General features: G+C 41.6%; 1 protein-coding gene across 3 annotated transcripts in view; it reads right to left on the minus strand.

The window, feature by feature from the left end:
- Positions 1-2,117: 2,117 nt before the first annotated feature.
- Positions 2,118-21,058, minus strand: part of Tnfsf13b (TNF superfamily member 13b) — a 31,691-nt gene continuing 12,750 nt past the window's right edge. For 2 of the 3 annotated variants that reach the window (XM_021170778.3, XM_021170776.3), the window contains 4 exons: positions 18,921-18,977; positions 8,620-8,732; positions 8,386-8,536; positions 2,118-4,645 (listed from right to left, as the gene is read on the minus strand). In XM_021170778.3, coding sequence (XP_021026437.1) covers positions 4,533-4,645; positions 8,386-8,536; positions 8,620-8,732; positions 18,921-18,977 — 434 coding nt within the window. In that variant the 3' untranslated portion in view covers positions 2,118-4,532. The remainder of the gene's footprint in view (positions 4,646-8,385; positions 8,537-8,619; positions 8,733-18,920; positions 18,978-21,058) is intronic. The other variant, XM_085844220.1, reaches the window with a different exon arrangement.

Genomic DNA, 21,058 nt, shown 5'->3' on the forward strand with positions numbered 1-21,058 from the left:
GACACATCTGGACAATCACAGGAAGTGAAGTGTCTTCAGGTGACTAGTTGTACATTTATTTGGAACCATAAGGATACTTTACTTCAGTTCCTTCCTTTCTGCCATCGTTCCCTCCTTCTCCCATCATTCCCTCCTTCTCCCATCATTCTCTCCTTCTCCCCATGATTCCCTCCTCCCCACATTCCCTCCTTCTCCCATCATTCCCTGCTTCTCTCATCACTCCCTCTTTCTCCCATCATTCTCTTTCTCCCCCCATCTTTCTCTTCTCCTCCCATCATTCTCTCCTTCTCCCCATCCTTCCTTCCTTCTCCCCATCCTTCCTTCTCCCCATGATTCCCTCATCATCATCATTCCCTCCTCCCATCATTGTCTTCTTCTCCCCCATCATAACTTCCTTCCTTCTACCCCCATATTTCCCTCCTCCCCAGACCCCTTTCTTACTCAAGGTGCCTAAGGACAATATATTTATTTATTGCTTACTTTTCTGGTATCTATAACTGAATTCCTGACAGGAGCTATTAGGGGAGGGAGCGAGGACACAGTTAGACTCATGTTTGAGAGGGTACAGTCCATAACTGACATGTGGAAGAGTTCTTAGAAGCTAGAGTGACTACAGATCCTCACATCTCAGCAGAGGATATTCAGGCCAGAATCAGTGTAGGACCAGACACCATGACCCACTTCCTATAACTAAACTCTACGTTAGTGATCTCACAATTTCCCCAAAGAGCACTACCAGTTGAGACCAAGTATCCAGACACAGGGTCTTGGGAGGGATCAGCTCACAGTCAAACCATAAGCTTCTAATTTCTGCAAATTTTACTTCCAGATCTCTTACTAACATAAAACCAGACAATTCATTTCTTTGGCATTATAGTTTAATTTTTTCTGTGTTCATGAGTATAGATATGAACATGCTGTCTTTTTGATTATGTATACAGCATGCAAGGCATTATTCCAATAATTTGTACATACTCATTAAGTTTTCCAAAAAAATGATAAGCTTTGGTAGTACTGAAATCTGAGAACCCCTGTTATAGGTTACTTAATAAGAAACTAGAATTAGAACAAAAACAAATCATTTTTTCTCTACAACAAAAAGCCTTTGTGGAGGAGAGGAAGAAGGGATGAGAGAGAGGATTCCCTACTCCCACCATTTAAAAAGGTGTGTTTGTATCCATGTGCCCCATGCACACACATTCCATGTGGGTGGATTTATACATTGTCACATGTGGAAATTTTCACCTCTGACATCCTTGTGTTAATTTTTTTTTACTTTAAAACATTTTAGATTTTAAAGGTTTCAACTTTTATATTGAGGTCTTTGATCCATTTAATGGATTTGCTGTATAAGGTGGACAACGGATGTCTGGTTCATTCTTTTATATGTGGATATCTAGTTCTAATTAAGAGGCTATATTTCTTCCTATGTATACTTTGGAACCTTTGTAAAAAATTAAGATGCTATTACTGTGGATTTGTATCTGTGCTCTCTTTCTGTTCCACTGAATACCATGTGATACCATGGTTCATTTCGCTCTGGCTTGGTTTGTTTATCTAGGGTCGTTTGTGTTTCCATATGATTTGTGTTTTACTTTATTTCTGTGAATAAGATCATTGTCTATGAACCTGTAGCTAGAAGGATCAAAGGCTCTAGGAGGGAACCTACAACTGTTACTCTGCTCCATGGATGTCATTAGGAGTTAGACCCATTCTCAATGACTTGTCATGGCATCCATAGATTAAGGCACCTCTCTAGGCCCTTGCCAGAAAAGCCTCTATCTGCAGTGAATGGTGATTAGCCTAGAGGCCCATACTGGCCAAGGTGAGGGAAATAAGAGACTAAGGAAGGCTCAGACATAAAATGAATTTAAGAAAACACTGGATTCTGAATAGGTTGGCATCATATCTGTAGACTGCTTTGAGTGGGTTAACCATTTCTCAACACCAGTTCATTCAATCCATAACTGGGGGATCTTCTCCTGTCTCTGTTTCTACAGTGTTTCACAGGTATTCTTGCAGAGCTCTCCTCTGCTTGGCTGTGCATATTCTTGGGCTTTGATTGTTCTTGTTCTTTTTGTTTGTTTTTGTTTTTTTTGGGTTTTTTTTTTTTTTTTTTTTTTGGCAGTTGAGAATAGAATCGTTTTTCTGATGTTGTTGTTGTTCTCAGTGTGTTTGCCATTGGTCTACAGGAAGTCTACTGAGTTTTTGCCTGATAATTCTGTTTCCTGACCCTTTCCTGAAGGAATGCATGAGCCCCAGAAATGGTTGAAAATTTATGGCTTTGTGTAGAGAAGCATGCCATCTGCAAACAGGTATACTCTGCCTTCTTCCTTTCCTATGTGAATCCCCTTTATTCACTGTTCTGGTTCAGAATTCAAGTACAATATTAAGTAGGTGTGGATGAAGTGAGCCTACTTTTTTAACCCTGATTTTAGTGGAAATGCTTTTAGTTTTTTTCCCATTTAGCTTGGTGTTAACCGTAGGCTTATTAAGTACAGTCTTTATTATGTTGAGACCTAAAATTCAAGCTGATAGAGGAAAATTGGAAGAAACACCTCAAAATACCAGCACGGGCAAGCACTTTCTGAACAGGACTCCAGTTGCTCAGGAAATAGCCCACCAGCTGAAAACAGGATTATGTGAAATTAAATGATTTCTTCATAGCAATGAAATCAATGTATCTAGTGAATGAACAGCCTACAGAATAGGAGAAAAAACTGCTAACTAAATATCTGACAGAGGTTTATACCCACAATATATAAGAACTCATGTGTCAATATCGCTAGTAGTTAAAGGCATCACACTTAGAATACACTATAAGAACTCAAACAAAATAAATGCATAAGTACTGATAAACCAAACAGTCCAATAAATAAATGGGCTAATGAAATGAACAGGCCCTTCTCAAAAGATGAAGCTGGCTCGGCCAATAAACACATGAAACATATTCAACATTCCCAGTCACCAGAGAAATGCAAATAGAACCACAGTGAGATTCCATTTCACTCTAGTCAAATTAATCTGTCATCAAAACAAGGGGTAACAGCCAGTGGTATCAGGGCTGTGGGCAGAGGGGAACTCTTACTGCCGGTGGCGGAAGTGGTCTACAAACTGATCTAGAGACTATGGAAATCAGTGTGCAGGTTACAGAGAAAACTAAAGATGGGTCTTACATCTCACACTATTGCTGGGTAATTTCCCCAAAACACTCCTGTTCAAACCCAGTGGTCTTAGTTGACCTTTACTCTCTGAGTAGTAGTGATAACTCGTAGACATTAAAAGATTCCTTGGAGATGTACAAAATATCCAGACTTTACAATTAGTGCCCCAACACTTGTTATTTCATCTGAAATGCTTCTCAAAGTTAGAGTTGTATAGAGAAATATCAAAAGTGGATGTTGGCAGACCAAACGGTGTTGGCAATGGTCAGAAGGCATGGTGCTTTTGTTTGGCAATCAACCTTAGCAGTAGAGCTAGGGAGGTCACTAGCCACTCTTCTGAGGCAATGCTTCCCCTCCCCCCCAGCCCTACTGATTCTGAGACAGGATCCTCACGTGGGGCACACATTTGCTTCATCTCGATGTCAGATGCTACGAAGCTTGCTTAAACCTCACCTGTTATGGAGCAAATAGGGCAGATGCTTCCTTCTGGAATCTAACCCCTAATCTGCAATGGCGGCAGCAGCCACATACTGAACAGGGAGGAAATCTCTGCTCTGCCACAAACACACGCTCAAAGCAGAGCTTATGTGAGTGGTGGGACTACAGCTTCTCGTTAGGGACCTCTGTGCAGATCAGCTGTATCTACAATACTGTTTTATAAAACCACCGGAAGTTACCACAAAATACACCTTTGATCCAAAAAAATGAGTGAATTCTTTCCTTCTGTGAAAAATACCTTGACATCAGAATCAATTGCCAGCTCGACCTAAATCAAGAAAACTTCAACAGTCAGCTCTTTTATCCAATTATTTAACACTTAAACCTTTTTAATTAAGTTTATTTTACACTTGAATTTATAAGGATTTTTGTCTATTGCCAGTTCAAGACTTCTAGATTTAAAAACAACCGTTCCATAGTATCCCATAGTATTACCTGGAAAAGAGGAGTGTGTGTAGTTAGCATGAGAAGGGAGAGTAAATCCTGAGACTTAGCGTGAATGCTTCAGTGATCTGCAGTTGTGGGCCCTCTTCTCATGGCAAATCACAAAACAAGGAAATCTCCCTGCATTCTGAACATGTATCACCCAAGGCAAAAAGCAAGGTTGCAGTGCGTGTTGGCAAAGGACTGGAGAAAACGGCCTCCCTCATCCTGTCTTTCTGAGTGTGGGCTCCGTTTCTCATAACTCACATGGCACACTTTGGTTGTGGCTGTCTGTTATATTTCCTGTTTTGGATCAGATTCAACAGGTCACGAGAAAACTTTCGGTGACGGCTTTCCCCATCTTTTAGTATTTCCAGTCGTCTGTTTCTCCCTCGGAGGTACAGAGAAGACGAGGGAAGGGGGGTCATGCACTCCAGCGCACGTGAGTTACAGCAGTTTTAGGGCACCAAAGAAGGTGTCGTCTCCGTTGCGTGAAATCTGGGCATTCTCCCGAGGTATTGCAAGCTGAATCTCATCTCCTTCTTCCAGCCTCGCGATGCCTGGGAGAGAGGGGGCAACAAGAGTTTTCCATAGTTGCTGTTCCCCAGGGAGCCCATCAGAAGAAGCTACTGTATCACGTCAACACAGCATTCACGCTTCACTCAATAACTGCTCATAACCCTGTTAGCTTTAAAAGTAGATGGGTACATTAAGAGCAGAACCGACAGGGTTCAGCAGATGTGTGTCTGCTGTACATAGACTGGGATCCCAGTGGCAAATATCACCGTCAGGTAGATCAAACCTTGTTCTTTGAGAGGATATTGTAGAGTCACTGAGAGAAGCCCAGCATTATGGTAATCTTTTTTATTTATTTATTGGTATTTGTGTGTGTGTGTGTGTGTGTGTGTGTGCGCGCGCGCGATATGTATGGGCACACATCACAGCACATGTGTGGAAGTCTGTGGTGGTTTGAATATGCTTGGCCAAGGGAGTGGCGCTATGAGGAGGTGTGACCTTCTTGGATTAGGTATGACCTTGCTGGCAGAAGTGTGTCACTGTGGGGGGTGGGCAACAGAACCCTCCTCCTAACTAGGTGGAAGCCAGTCTTCTCCTAGCAGCCTTCAGATAAAGATGTAGAACTGCCAGCTCCTCCTGCACCATGCCTGCCTGGATGCTACCATGTTCTTGCCTTGATGATAATAGACTGAAACTCTGAACCTGTAAGCCATTCTAATGAAATGTTATCCTTGCTAGAGTTGGTCATAGTATCTGTTCATGGCAGTAAAACCCTAACTAAGACAAGGTCAGAGGACAACGTTGTAGAGTTGGTTTTCCTTCCCTCCTCTATACAGGTTCTGTGATCAAACTCAGATTGCCCAGCTTGCATGGCAAGTACCTCCACTCAGTGAGTCATCTCACCAGTCCGTGCTCATACCTTAAAATATGCATTTAGCCTGTAAATAGTTCTGAAGGTTTAAAAGATAAGCTCAGCACGGTGGCCACATGCCAATATTCCCAACCTCGGAATTCAAGTCCAGCCTGGGCTATACATGCAATGAAAATTCAGCCCAGGCTACAGAATAAGATCCTGTCTCAAAAAAGCCAAAAATAGATATCTAAAAATAAAAGGCTTTTTTATCGACAAGCCACACTGTTTAGCAGATTTTCTTTGAGTCCAGGCTCCTGTTTTTCATCATTTGGGGTTCTTCTCCCAGTTGTCTATATTATGGGCTTCAAACAAAGTAATAAACTCCATGAAATGCTAGTTTGTGCCTAATTTATAATGATATATCTCATGGCTTAGGAGCATGAAGTTCTGTTCAGGAGCCACATTCAATCTATGAGGTTAGCAATGCAGACAAGCAATGCTGACAAGCAATGCTCCAGACGTGCTGTGCAGCTGCGCCTTGAAGTTGACAAAGCATTAAGGATTAGTTACCTTATGTAGTTAAAGAAGAGATGCCACAGCATATGTGCTGAACAGATTTGTGGCGGCCCCGGACACTAAGCATGATGTAATAGCAAGGCCAGCACTGTGGTGAACACTTCAAGCTCAAGAAATGGGTGGGAACCACTGTCGCAGAGGCTCTCGACCTTCCTAAGGCGGAAACCCTCCAATACATCAGCTCCTCGTGTTGTGCGGACCTTGGTACCATGCTCCTTCGTGTTTCAAGCTAACCATGTGGGTTTGGATGGATTAGTGTGGGGTCATAAAACAAATTCAAATTGAAAGTAGCAAGCCTGACATTTCTTAGAGCTGGTTCTCTGTCCAGTCCTGACCTACTGATCCTGAAACATACCTTGAACATCAAAGGAGTCAACCTTTAAAAAGAACGGCTTTAAAAAGATGTGGGAATCTACCCTCGGGAGGGAGTGGTGGGAAAACCCAGTGAGTGGAAATGTCTAAGGAGTAACAGCTGTGACGCTGTGACATCCTATACCAAATGTGAGCTGTGGAGTGGAGAGGCTTTGCCATAGATAAATATTTCACAATATCAAAATGCTGATCAGCACTGGGTACAGAGGCAGACTCCTTTATGAAAATTAGGGACTTTCAACACAACAGAATTTCTCCTGGCTACGGAAGTAACTTGCACTGCAGACCCAGTGTGTCATGGCCTCTGCAGTGGAACTGTGTTCTTCCCTGAGCATTTGTGTATAATGAATGGCCTTTGAAATGCTGAAGGGGTGATTCACAGACCTGGGGTACACGTCACTGTTGGTGACAGCTGTAGCTGAGACTAGGACAGTTATTTGGGTTCTGAATAGATCTGTCAAAGGCACCAGAGATACACATACATGTGTAAAGGAAATAGTTTTTTTTTTTTTAAACCAGTGCTGATAAATTTGAAATGAAATGAGGAAAATGTTGGGGATTCCAGTGTGGACAGGCTGGAACAGATGCAGTGTCTTCTCTTATGTTTCTGTGTCTTCGTGCTTGATACTGCTGCTGCCATTCTGAGCTCCCAATTAGTCAGGTATCTGAGGCTACCTGTTTAACCATGAGACCTAACCCAGCCATTCTGCAGTATGCCCTTCCTTGCACTCAGGACCAACAGGAGCTAATTTTTCCCATCACATGCTCATATTGTGGGGCCAGGCATGCTATAGCTTGAGGCTGAGGAGCTGAGGAACTTCTGTGTTGTGTTGTATTGTGTTACACTATGATGTCGTGTCCTGTCATGTCATTTCTGTAGCTCAGATTCTCCGGAGATGAGGAGGTCACAAGAGTAAGGAATCATGACTGCTAGACGGTGAAGCTGACAGAGAATGGATAAGAGAAGAAACCCCAGAAGACTCTCAGGTTTCTGCATCTGGCAGCGAGCAGACATTGTTCCTGCTGCTGTTCTTAAAATGGGTGGAAGGGCATCTACCTTAGACTTGGCCTTTTCTTGGACATTCCCAGCTGTGGTTACAAGCACAGGTCCAGCACAAGATTGGGACCCTCAGCTTTCCTTCATGGATCATAAAGCCACCTCCCTCCATGAAACACTACTGATGGTTAATGGCTTCTGGGAGGAGTGCCATTTTCTCGAGTGGTGTAACCACTAACACTTGTCCAGGCTCCAGCAAATAACCTTCCTCCCATGCTCTTGAAGCAACCCAAATTAAACTCAGTGAGGCTAACAGAGAAAATGACAGGAAAGCAGGAGGGGCCATGTTCAGATGAAGAAGGGATACGGCAGAAGCGGAAGTTAGTTAAAGAGTGCAGCTGCAGTAGAAAGCACTATAATCAGTTATGGATGTGTCCGAGAAAGAGTAGGAGATCAAAATCACTACAATCACCTATGAATGTGTCCGAGAAAGAGTAGGAGAGAAATAAGGTATGCTCCAATGTCAAATTCTGTGACCCTCATTCTTAACTTTTATTAAAAGCACATTTATTTAATGTAATTATTTTTATGTGTATTGGTATTATTCCTGCGTGTCTTTATGTGCACTATGTATGTGCAGAGCCCAAGGAGGCCATAAGAGAATGCCAGGTCTCCTGGGACTAGAGGTACAGAGAGTTGTGCGCTGCCATGTGGGTGCTGGAAATGAAGCTGAGGTTCTCTGGAAGAGCAGCCAGTGTTCTTCATTATGAAACTGCCTCTCCTTCCCCATCTCTGTCTTAATTTTTATAAAAATGGTATGACCATTAGTAATGATATCAGTTTTCTCCGTCAACACAAATTATTGCAAAATAAACAGCACAGTCTATGGCAGAAGGTCTTTCCATTAAGATCCCAAAGCAGAACTTTTGGGGGGAATCAGATTCCCCAGCACACCTTGCTAAGCAGGTCTTAGGACAGCTACATACCGGCCGAGTAGCAGGAATTGTTGGGCAGTGTTTTGGGCATATTCTGAATACATCGGAACAGGGTCACCAGGCTCAGCTCGTCCCCAAAGACGTGTACTTTCTTCCTCTGGATGACATGACCCATAGCAAAGATGGGGTCCGTGTATAGAACCTGAGAAACAAGCCGGGATATGTGACCAGACGTGAAGGACAGTGAAAAGGTTGGACCAGGGGTAGGGGAGAGTCTGACGCTACCTGGCTGTAGATGAAGAAATAGCCTGTTTGCCTCACCACTATTTTGTTCTCTTTCTCCTCCAAGGCATTTCCTCTTTTAAAGCTGAGAAGCCATGGAACAAATGTGTAAGTTCCTGTAGCAGAGAGAGAGAAAATTACTCATGAGACAGTAAACCGTGAAAAGCACTTTTCTTCCCACTAAATTTAAAAGAGCACATTGTATATTCTAAAATGCAAAAGGAGGGAGAGGAGGAGGAGGAGGACTATCCTCCATTGGACTATCTGCCAAACACGTTTTAGCATGGGGAACCTGGGTGCAGGTGCTAAGAGACCTCATTCCACAGGTCTGCTTACATTTTCTTTTCTTGTTCTGCACACTGGCTATTTCCTGATAAAGGCTGGGTTTGGGGGAGGATCTAAAGAGAGAATACCTGTTCCTCTGCACAGCACACTGGGAGATTGTCTTCTTCCATCTCCTGGGGGATTCAGTGAAGAACTTAACAAAATGTATCTGGAGGAAGTAAGGCCACCACCAACTTGGCCGTAAAACACAACCAGGAAATGACAGACAGCAACGAGGATATGCCCTGCACTGAAAACTGCTCAGAACCTGTGTGCTAAGACCACAGTGTTCAGAAGCTGAAAGGGCTTTCAGTACAGTGACATTTCCTTAATTCTATGCTGAGTGACAGGAAGACACTGTGCTCAGGGTTGACAGGAAGAGCAGAAAGGGTGACAGGCAAGGGAATCAAGCCACCAGACCAGACTGGAGCAAGGTGCTTCCTAGAGCTCGCACCCAGGAAAAGAGAAAAACATGGATTTCATGGGAGTGGGCACAGATGCTGTCTGCAAACAGTGGCATCAGGCTGAGCCTCAAGGCTAGACAATGAGGGGAGCCACACACTAAATGAAGGGAAGCAGCTGGCAGAAGATTAGGGCCCCTGCACAGTGAGCACAGAATAGCAACCAATGGTGTGGAAAGTCTAAATACACCAGACCATTCTTGTACAGTGGGAAACACTAAGCCAGTCTAAAAATGTCACCTCAATAAGCAAAAAGGGGGTATGGGTTCCAAGACCAATCAAATGAGTCCAAAAGCAATACTGTAGTGACATTTATATTTCTGTGTCTGTCTCACAGGTTCATCCAGTGCCCAGTGCCGCATGCCACTATTACCCATTCCTCTGGCGACAGACACCAGTTGATTTTTTTGGCTGTTGTGATCTTGGATACACTGAACTTGGGAGTCTAGGTGTCTCTATTTGTTATTGATTTGTTATTGATTTAGTTTTCTTTATAAACTCAGAAGTGCACCATTGCATACACTAGCAAGATTTTGCTGAAAGGACCCTGATATAGCTGTCTCTAGTGAGACTACGCCGGGGCCTAGCAAACTCATAAGTGGAAGCTCACAGTCAGCTATTGGATGGATCACAGGGCCCCCAATGGAGAAGCTAGAGAAAATACCCAAGGAGCTAAAGGGATCTGCAACCCTATAGGTGGAACAACCATATGAACTAACCAGTACCCCGGAGCTCTTGACTCTAGCTGCATATGTATCAAAAGATGGCCTAGTTGGCCATCACTGGAAAGAGAGGCCCATTGGACTTGCAAACTTTATATGCCCCAGTACAGGGGAACACCAGGGTCAAAAAGTGGGAATGGGTGGGTAGGGGAGTTGGGGGGAGGGTATGGGGGACTTTTGGGATAGCATTGGAAATGTAATTGAGGAAAATACGTAATAAAAAATATTAAAAAAAATAAACTCAGAAGTGGAATTGCTAAATCATACTGCAGTTCTACTTTTAATTTCTTGGTTGTGGGAGGGGCTTTATATTTTTCTACAATGTAGAATTTATTAGAAATGTACTAATTTATATTCCGGAATCTAATAAGGTTCTTACCAGAACACTAATTAAGAAGCTCATGTTTTCTGAAAATTTGAAGGAGTTAAAAATGTCCACAGTAAGCCGGGCATGGTGGCACATGCCTTTGATCCCAGCACTTGGGAGGCAGAGGCAGGCGAATTTCTGAGTTCAAGGCCAGCCTGGTCTACAGAGTGAATTCCAGGGCAGCCAGGGCAACACAGAGAAACCCTGTCTCAAGAAACAAACAAAAAAAAAAAGAGAAAGAGAGAAAGAAAGAAAGAAAGAAAGAAAGAAAGAAAGAAAGAAAGAAAGAAAGAAAGAAAGAAAGAAAGAAAGAGAAAGAAAGGAAGGAAGGAAGGAAGGAAGGAAGGAAGGAAGAAAGGAAGGAAGGAAGGAAGGAAGGAAGGAAGGAAGGAAGGAAGGAAGGAAGGAAGGAAGGAAGGGGGAGAGAGAGAGAGAGAGAGAGAGAGAGAGAGAAAGAAAGAAAGAAAGAAAGAAAGAAAGAAAGAAAGAAAGAAAGAAAGAAAGAAAAAATGTCCATAGTAAAACAAAGCAAAGACCACTGTGAATTCAGGTCATAGTAAGGATCGTTAAGCTGGCTCCTCAAGGAAGCATTATCATAGATGGATGGGGGTTGGGAGAGATCCTGGGGGAAAGGGCATGTGAGCTGGCAGTGCTGGAGATGGGCAGACAGACACAGAAGCATCATGGAATCATGGGTGATCTTTCTCTTCAGCCTATACCTTGTGCGAATTCATTTCCTGGAGCTACTTCCATTGCATGTGTTCCAGAGCGGAGTGGCCCTGAGGTGCCACGTGGATGGTCACCACACTTTTCTTCTCAAGTAGGAAGTCAAAGCATTTTCTTAAATAAAAATTCCCCTATTGCTCATCAGGATAACAGGCTCAGAGAAGCAGGTCACATCAAACACGAATATCAAAACCAAGCCCTCTTTACTCTCTAGCGAGACGTCTCCAACAAGCCAGTGTTTATTTTGTTTAAATGGAATTTTGTGCCCAAGGTGTGTTAGATCATTGAGTACTGAACAACCTGAGAAAGAACTAATGTAAAGACTGTAACAACTCGGGCATTGTAAAATAAAGATTGTTACAAGTCTAGACCCCAAGTTGGGAGTTCAAGGCCAGCCTGGTCTACAGAGTGAAGCAAGTTCCAGAACAGTCAGTCAGGGTTACATAGAGTCAGGGTTACATGTTTTGTTTGTCAAGTTAAAAACAATGATTAAATCAAAGTTTGATTATGCTTATGGTTTATTAAAAATGAGTTGATAGTTTGAACATAGAGGACATCTTCCCCCACCTTGGGGTTCTAATTCCTCTGGGGTCAGGCCAGCTTATTTGTCTACCTGCCATTTCCCTGGCCTTTTTATCCCACATTTTTCCCCCAGCATTTTTTATCCCACAGCAGATATGCATCTAATAATCACTGAATTAGTAAGTTCTACATTAAGTAAAACATAATTCAAACGGATGATTGCTGTGGTAATCAGCCACAGGCAATTTCCTGTCTTTGTAAAACATTTGGCAAAACATGTTATTGAAATTCTGGAAAATGAAACACCACCCATTACGGAATTGGCAGAGATACCAAAGTGAAGTAAAACATAGATTTCTAAAAGTACTTTTTAAATATTCTAGGCCAAAGTATTTACTTACTGAATTTTGTTCTGCAGTAATTTAAATTTATTTACTGGCTCTTTACATTGTAGCTACTTTTTTGTCAAATGCTCTTATTAAGAAGGTAGAGCTAATGCATGTTTGTTTTCATTCGCTCTACATGTTCTTCTTCTATTGTGTACATGAGCACAGGTGCACACAACATGGGTACACATAGCACAGTACACACAACACAGGTGCACACAATACTGAACACAACACAGGTGCACACAACACAGGTGCACACAACATAATGCATACAACACTGAACACAACACAGGTGCGCATGACACAGGTACACACAACACAGGTGTATACAACACAGGTGCACACAACACAGTGCACACAACACAGGTGCATGCAACACAGGTGTACACAACACAGGTGCACACAACACAGTGCACACAACACAGGTGCACACAACACAGGTGCATGCAACACAGGTGTACACAACACAGGTGCACACAACACAGTGCACACAACACAGGTGCACACAACACTGTTCATACAACACAGTGTACACAACACAGGTGCACACAACACAGGTATACACAAAACTTAATACAATACATAGGCACACACAATCACAGGTTATACATAACCTCCCATATTATAATTGATTAAAGTTAACTGTGCTTTCAAATGCCACCAGAAAATCCTCTACGAGAGCAAACCAAGTGACATGTTAACAGCTCCGGGAATTGAAAACTTAAGTATAAATATCATGGCCCACTTAAAATGTTCTTAGAACTTCAGGATATTAGTTAAACTACAGATAAACAAAAGTACTACCTTTTGGGTTTTATTGATGTCCCCCTGTTGAGAGACATTCTAAGATGACATGCCTCACTCTGTGTGTGAACTAGGTTTTAGGTCACTGATACATTGAAGTGTCTGAAAATATTTTTTTTAACATGTAGTAATGTGAATGGAATAAAGACTTTGGTATTGATATGTAAAGATAATTCACATGCATTGTGTAAGCACATGCCCTAAAGTATACATATGCACTCTTTAGAGTCTCACAAAAAGCAATTTAAGGGAGAAAGTGTTTATGTTAGCTTATAATTCCAAGTCCATCACTGGCAGGATCTTGAAGCAACTAGTCACATTATATTCCCAGGCAAGAGAAGAGGGCAAAACATACATTCACAGTTGGATGCTTCAGTTTCTTCATTCTTATTCAGTTCAAAACCCCTTGTTTAGGGAATGGTGCTGCCCACACTGGACTGTGTCTTTCCATATCAGTTAAGCTAACCTCCCACAGACATGCTGTCCTTCAAAGGTAGGCAATACCTCACTGACTCTGTTCCCAAGTGATTCTAAGTGTTTCAAGTTGACAATTAAAGCTAATTACCCCACACCTCTAGCTGACCTTTGGGTTCTGTGCCAGCAGGAGGTGACAGCTAAGGCCAAATGATTAGCATACAAGGAACGCACAGAGCTAACTGGTAAAGATCTGAGGGAATAGGCTTCTACTTTACCTTAGGCTTCTGGTGTTTATGATTAATAACTATGGAGGTTAGGACTACAAAGAGGGAGGAACTTACCAGGCTGACTGCAGAGACAGCAGAGCAGACTCCATGGATGTAATGTGTATAAAGATGTGTAGGTAGATGCATAGATAGATACATGGATGAAAGGGAGGGAGGGACGGATGGATGGATAAATGAAAGGATGGATGGATGATGGATGGATAAATGGATACATGGATAGATGGATGAAAAGCAATGGAATAAGTAAATAACTATGCTGACGATATCATAGCAACCCACAGAAGACTCTGGGATAGGTGGGGTACCTGATTTCCAAACTGTCTAATTGTCAAGAAAAGGTTAAAAGCCAAACAAAACTATAAGCAAATCATGGACCAACCTCAAGAGAAAATAAAACCTTAACAGGAAACATCCCCCCAAAATGCCAGACATGGAACTATTAAACATGTTTATGCAACTGAAGGGAACCAGGATGGTGACATATAAACAAGACACTTCCAATAACTTTCTCAAATTCTTCTAGAAACCAGAATAGTTATTAACTCATGACGTGAAGCTAGAATCACCCTGGTCCTGAAGCCAGAAACCACAAGAAACTCCATAACAAACATTAATCATGTAAGTAGATGCAATGCTGCTTGATGGGTGCAGGACAGGATTTTTTATTACTGCTGCCCAGTACTGCAATGGAATTCCAGCTACAGCAGCCAGCATACAAAGTGAACCAGAGGAAAGGCAGCCAACTGAAATTAGTAAAGTAGAACCATTTGTTGTCACACAAAGCAGTCATCTACAGAACAGGTATTCAACCCAGCAAAACTAACAAAAGGATGCAGCTAAGCGGCTTCACAAAGGGTCAACTCCCCAAACTCATTTTCATTTCAGCCAAGAAGGAAAAATGTAGAACTGACGTAGACAACTCCATCTTTGGATATCATTTGTTATGCAACAAGCTTATGTCTTCCTAGAACCTATACGCTAAGTTCTATGTCCCAGTGATGCTCTTCAGAGGTAGAGCCTCCAGAAAGAATTATGACACATACATACATACATACATACATACATACATACATACATACTATTTATTTAGGTTTTTAGAGACAGGGTTTTCTTGTGATGCCCTGGCTGTCCTAGAACTCACTCTGTAGACCAGGATAGCCTAAAACTCACAAAAATCCCCTGCCTCTGCCTCCTGAGTGCTGGAATTAAAGGAATGTGCCACCACTGCCTTGCTTGGTACGAGTATCTTTTAAAGAAGAGATGTGAGATACTCTTGGCACTGTTATCCATTGTTCAAGGTAATAATGAAAAGAAAACCACCACAAAATACAAATGTATGCTTAACAGACCTCCTGTCAACTGGCCTTGGACTTTTCTAGACTTCACTATTGTAGCTTAAAGCTTATAGCTTAAACAATCCAGTCTACAGTAATTTATTATAGCTACCTAAACTAAGACTGAATTCAAATGAACAAAATGGCTAGGAATAAATTTATTCAATGTATTGAAAGATGCACATGACAGAAGTTGTAATATATTGCGAAAATTAACACAGGAGAGATATGTACTTGTGAAGATGCCTCATCTATTAAGATGGCAATATTACTTGATGCTATCTACAGTCAGTACAGCTTCTTTACAAATGCACTGGATCTTTTCCTAAATGGAAAAGACAACCTTAAGTTCATTTATTATTGACAAGGATACTTGAGGCTCCAAAACAGTCTTTGCAATGAACAACACACAATGATGAAGAGTTAACTCTCCCGACTTTAAACGTTTACCAAGCTACACTTGAAGTATTCCTGTGTCACAAATGCCTATAACCCAACAGAACACTGAGCACAGAAATAAAGCCATGCTTCTCATGCTAACTGGGTCTTCACAAGTGTCCCAGGACCATGCAATCCTCCCCAACAAATGATGTTAGAATAACAAGGTATCTACATGTTATGGGTGATGGCATGCCACCTTACAGAAAACTGGCAAAGATGACCCAGTGACTTATATATAGATACAAATGGCTTGAATAAAAAATGCAATCATTGGGAAAAAGCATAGGCATCAATTTGCTCCTGAGCTTGTTGATATGTTTGTCAACAGTTGTAACTGAAGTGTGAGGAACAAAAGGGAATCAATAAAGAAATTTGATGTCCTTAAATTAAATACTTGTGAACAACAAGGTAATACCATGGCTGTAATCCCAGCACTCAGGAGTTAGCTTGAGGCTTCATGAGTAGACCCTATCTATAAAATAACATAAAATAAAATAAAATGCAGACAATCCTTGAAGTAAGGGAAAATATTTACAAATCAAGCATTTTTGTAAGGGTTTTGTCATCTACGCTATAGTTTCATATCTCAACAGAAAAGAGAGAAATAGCTCAATTAAGAAGTATAGAGTAGTCAAGGGTTATAATAGAAAAATGTCCCTAAAAAGACACCCCCAAATTCAATAAAATTTGGAGTGATGCTTAAGATCACTCCTAAGAGGGGAATGTAAATCAGTAGCCAGTGAGGCCGTTCACACTGGACAGGAAAACAACAGCAACAAGCAAACTGCACTTTACTTAGCTTCCTTTTATCTATTCATTGCCCCACTTCTGTGTTTAAACTCCATCCTTGTGGCTATCCAGCAAAACCTTTAGAATGTGTTAGCAAATGACTCTTTGCACCAACCCAAAAGTTAAAAATGTCAACAGCTAATTCTCCCCTTTTTGCCACCTGATACTCATAGCAAGGCATCTGAAAAATGCTTTGATGTACTACTGACTGTCTTTTGTTCTGCTGCTATAAAAACGTCATGGAGCTTTCTGCATTAGAATGTTTCCCGGGGCAACCTGGGCCTGTGGTCCAGAACCATCACCACCCATATTTGAGATAAGAATAAATGTGAGCTCCTTTTGAGGTGTTTGGATCAGCAGGAAGTGGTCATCACTGAGTGAGCATATTGCATACCAAATGACAGTCATCCCTGTCTTTGTGCTCTGGAGAACGTAGGACACTTCCCTAGGACTCCAGGTAATAGGCAAAGCAGTAAGATGAAAGCATAAAAACATGTTATCTGTTTGGGAAAGGCTCTGTCTTTTGCAAGGGGCAGTGGTTCCTGGCACGTAAACTTTCTTCACATGTAGGTCTGCTCAACTCCTCCTAGAATAGCAATGCATGTATGTCACAGTTAGATACTGTTCAAGCATGTGTTCCTGTCCTCGGCTGGCCCAAACTAGCCCATACAGGCAAATCGCCATGGAGTTCTGACCTTTTGTAGCCCAGGCCCAGAAGCCTACACAGAAACAAAGAGGATGCCGTGTTTTGTGTGGATCTAGGCTTGCTTTCCCTTTTAACAAATGTAACTAGTGAATCTTTCCCAAGCATCGTTTCAAATGTTGTCTTCAGTCCTTAGGCAGTTCTTCTGGCTTGAGTTCTACTCTTAGAAAATCAGTTGCTGATGTCTAAATACTGCAAATGTGGTTTTTGGAAACAGAAAGCTATAAGCAATCATGGCTTTTCAGATGGCCTGGTACTTGTTTGGCATTTAACACCATTAAAATTACCTATAAAAGTATAAATGCAAAATAGAACCCGAGACTCACTGCAAAGGCCAGCCTGCACATGTTATCTATCCTAACGTGCTTCTCCATCCCTGGCCACCAAGTGTGGTCTAAACTCCAGCTGGGGGCCAAGGACTCAGAAATCCCTGTGCCCTGGCTAACTCTGCTTCCACGCAGTCCCAGTTGTCCTTGTACAGTGCTTGCTTGTCAATCCATGGGCTTTCTTCTTTTTTCTTTTCTTCCCATTAGTCATTAGTGGTCAAACTCCATCGAAATAAAACCCACATACATTTTCTTCAATACAAACACTCCAATATTCTCAGTGATTCAGTCACTGTATGTAAACTGAATAAATATGTCAACAGATAAGTGGGCAGTGTAGTATGTATACAGTTTGATTGTGATCCAGCTGTAAGATGAAGGAAATTATTTACACTCACAAGAAAGAAAGGACTGGAGGTCCTTGTTTTGAATGAGACACAGACCTAGAAAGACAAATATGGCATGATTCTGGTGTGTGTGTGTGTGTGTATTCACAAGTATGTGTGTGTGCATGCATGCCAAATGTAGCAGACTATGAATAATGAGGGGGTCTGTAGGAAGTGAGATGAAAACCTGTGGAAACACGTGTGGTTCTGTGGTAAGAAAATCGAAGGAAGGAAACAGATCCTTAAGCAGGAGATGGAGGGTTGGCATGGCAGGCTGTCCTGACAGGAGAGTGAAAACAACAAAGTACAATGATACACTCATAAGAAAAAGTCACTGTGATACAGCAACATACAGTGTTACACTCATGAAAAAGTCACAGCAATGCTGCTCATGTCTGTGTGCCCCAGGGAAAACACAACTGCAGAGAAAATATGCAGATCAGCTGGATCATTCCTTCCTTGAACATTTTTGTTCAACAACTATTTTATCTTGTCAGGGACTGCAGTGCATCGATGTTTCCCAAATATTTATTTTTTCAGGGTGCCGCTGCGTGCAAGAGTGGTGTGCACAGATCTATGAGAAACTGGACTAAATTAGGGGGAGAAGAGGTTGTTCTGGAGTAGGACATCAAGGGTAGCAAGGTGATAAAGAGCCCCAGGAGAGACCCTGCAGGAGCAGCAAACTGCTCAGGGGTCTGTCAACAGAGCCCCTGTGCTCTGTCCTTCCTCTGGCTCAAAATTGTGGGTGGTGTTATTTGGGAAATGGGGTGAAAAGTGTATTTTTGTGTCTGGCTACTATTAGAGAAACGACTCTTTTTTTCTTTCTAAAATTAAAACTAGCAAAGCTTCAAGAAAGCAAAATCAAATTGAAAGCATCCCACTCTGACAAAGAGGAAATGATCCATCATTAAGCTCTCACGGCACATTAAAAACTGATAAAATTACAACTTTTAGGACAAGGCAGCCTCACTTCCATTCCCCGAGGAGATCTCCAGCCAAGGAGTAGAGGCAGACACATGAAGACAGCCACGTGTCTCTGTAGTAGCCAACACTTCCCCGAACAATAAAAGCTAAACTCAACGTGTTCTGATTATCTAAAATTTAATCTGAGGTCATATGTTGACTGTGTTATTATACTAGTCTGTGTGCTTGCTCCCTAGTCAGTTTGAAAAGGCTCATGTTATAAGAACTCTGGAGGGTGGCTGATGGGAGCTACAGTTCAAACTCTACCTTAGATTTGAGACTTACAAGCATCAGCCACGCTGGACTGAATCCTAATCAGACACAGAGGATGGCCGGTCATTACCTTTTCGTATAGTCGGCGTGTCGCTGTCTGCAATCAGCTGCAGACAGTCTTGAATGACTGAAAAGTAAACAAACAAAAAACAAAAAACCACAGTGTTTTAGTTATTGGCAGAAGCAAGAAGGCCACGAAGAAGAGAGAAGCTATAGCTAACCCTGTGTCCCTAGGAGCTCTAACAGCTTCACACTACTTGCAGAATGGTGTCTTCACGGGGTCTTTGTGAAATTGCCCCCTTTAAACACACAGAGTTCTTGACACCCAAGGCTGGGCTTCAGTGTTTTGGAAACACAGTGAGAGGCTATCTGTACCATCCAGTCTCAGCTCCAAATATTTTTAAAGCAGATTTATTCGTTTTTATTTTTTATATTATTATTATTTAAAATAAAACAATTAATAAATTTAAATACATGTTGATAATATTCATTCCCTCCCCTAAATCCTTCTCTCCCTCCCTCCCCACCAAACTTTAATATCTTTCTGAAGAGAAAAACAAAACAAAACAAAACAAAAACCCAAACCAAAAACCAAGAAATGCAAACTCGATATAATAAAACCCTCTAAAAACCAATAAAAATAGAACACTGAAGAGAAAACAACAAAAAACAAACAAAAAAGCAAAAACCCCAGCAAGCTGTAACCAAACAAAAAAACACAGAAAAGCTGTGGTGTTCACGATGTGTTCATCAACTACTCCTGAACTTGAAGCCTACACTGAGTGTTGATATACCCAGTGTCACTTCTTTGGAGAAAACGGACCTTCCCTCTCCCAGCAGGTAGGAATGACAGCTCAGTTGTTAACCTTTACCCTAGTGCCTAGGCTTTCTTTCTTTCTTTCTTTCTTTCTTTCTTTCTTTCTTTCTTTCTTTCTTTCTTTCTTTCTTCCCTTCTTTCTTTCTTTCAAATAACAAAATAAAATATAATAATATGAAACAAAATCTATAACATTGAACTTGGACAGGATAAATCAACAGAAGTAAAAGAGCCCAAGAGAGGGCACAGGAATCAGACCCACTCATTTACACACTCAGAAATCCCATGGAAACGATAAACTGGAAACCATAACATACACTGGAGAGCTGGTGTAGACCCAGGCAGGTCCTTTGGTTTTTACATACACCATATATTTGAAGAGTTACGTTTATAAGGATTTTCTAAAATAATTTTCCTTTAATTAAAATCTAACATAAATCGTGACTTGCAACAAAAAAGTATGATTTTGCCACGTCTAGAAATGAAAGTTACTGCCATGATTTACTGACAGACAGAAGTGATAAATACCACCCCAAGGCTTGCTGTGAATTCTGTCTTGATATTGACGAGAACTCTAAAAATCAGGTGCTGGAAGGCTGGCTTTAGGGAGTATAGATAGCTTTTTCAGAGCCTGAGATGCCAGGATAAGACCAGAGTTCTAATTCTATTTTGCTCTACAGCCAAAGTCAAGCTTTTTCAGTAGAATAATTTTGGATGAAAGAGAAAACAAGCCCCCCAAAGGAACAAACAAACAAACAAACAAAACATTTAAAATATGACGTAAGGTTTTCTGAGGCTGCACAGTCAACAAGACCTCCTGGAATCATCAGATCAAAGCACACATATCGAGGGAACCAAGAACAACTGTTAATGAGAGAAAACGGCCCAACACAAATGCAGGGCCTCTCTGCTGATGTGTAAGGAGAAGCACAAGAAGCAGTAAATGCCTTTGCAAATGCAAATCATAAATCTAAGCATGCATGGAAAAAATAAAAGTTAAAAAGTAGTCAGGAAGCAGAGGATCTCTACGCACTCAAGGGCAGTCTGGCCTACACCGTGCACTCCAGACCATCCAAGTCTACACCCCCTCCTCCCATCTACCTTTGTAAAAAAACTAATAATCAAGCTTTGAATTAGTATATATTCATTGTACAAAGTAATGACTGTCATAAAGTAATTTTTCAATATACTATGTGTTCTGACTCTGACCACATTCACTCGCTACCCTCTTCTGCCCTCTTTTATGGGACCATCTCCTCTTTGAAATTAATCCCCCTTCTTCTTGTGTGTGTGCCTGATGATTAAGTGTAATCTTAGAATCTATCCCCCTGTAGGAACCCACAAAGTAACACTGTAAGTAGTGTTAGCGCTGTTGGTTTTAACACAGTGCA

The sequence above is a fragment of the Mus caroli genome, unplaced genomic scaffold, assembly GCF_978045245.1.
Source record: "Mus caroli unplaced genomic scaffold, Mus_caroli_1 scaffold_10, whole genome shotgun sequence".
Taxonomy (NCBI): domain Eukaryota; kingdom Metazoa; phylum Chordata; class Mammalia; order Rodentia; family Muridae; genus Mus; species Mus caroli.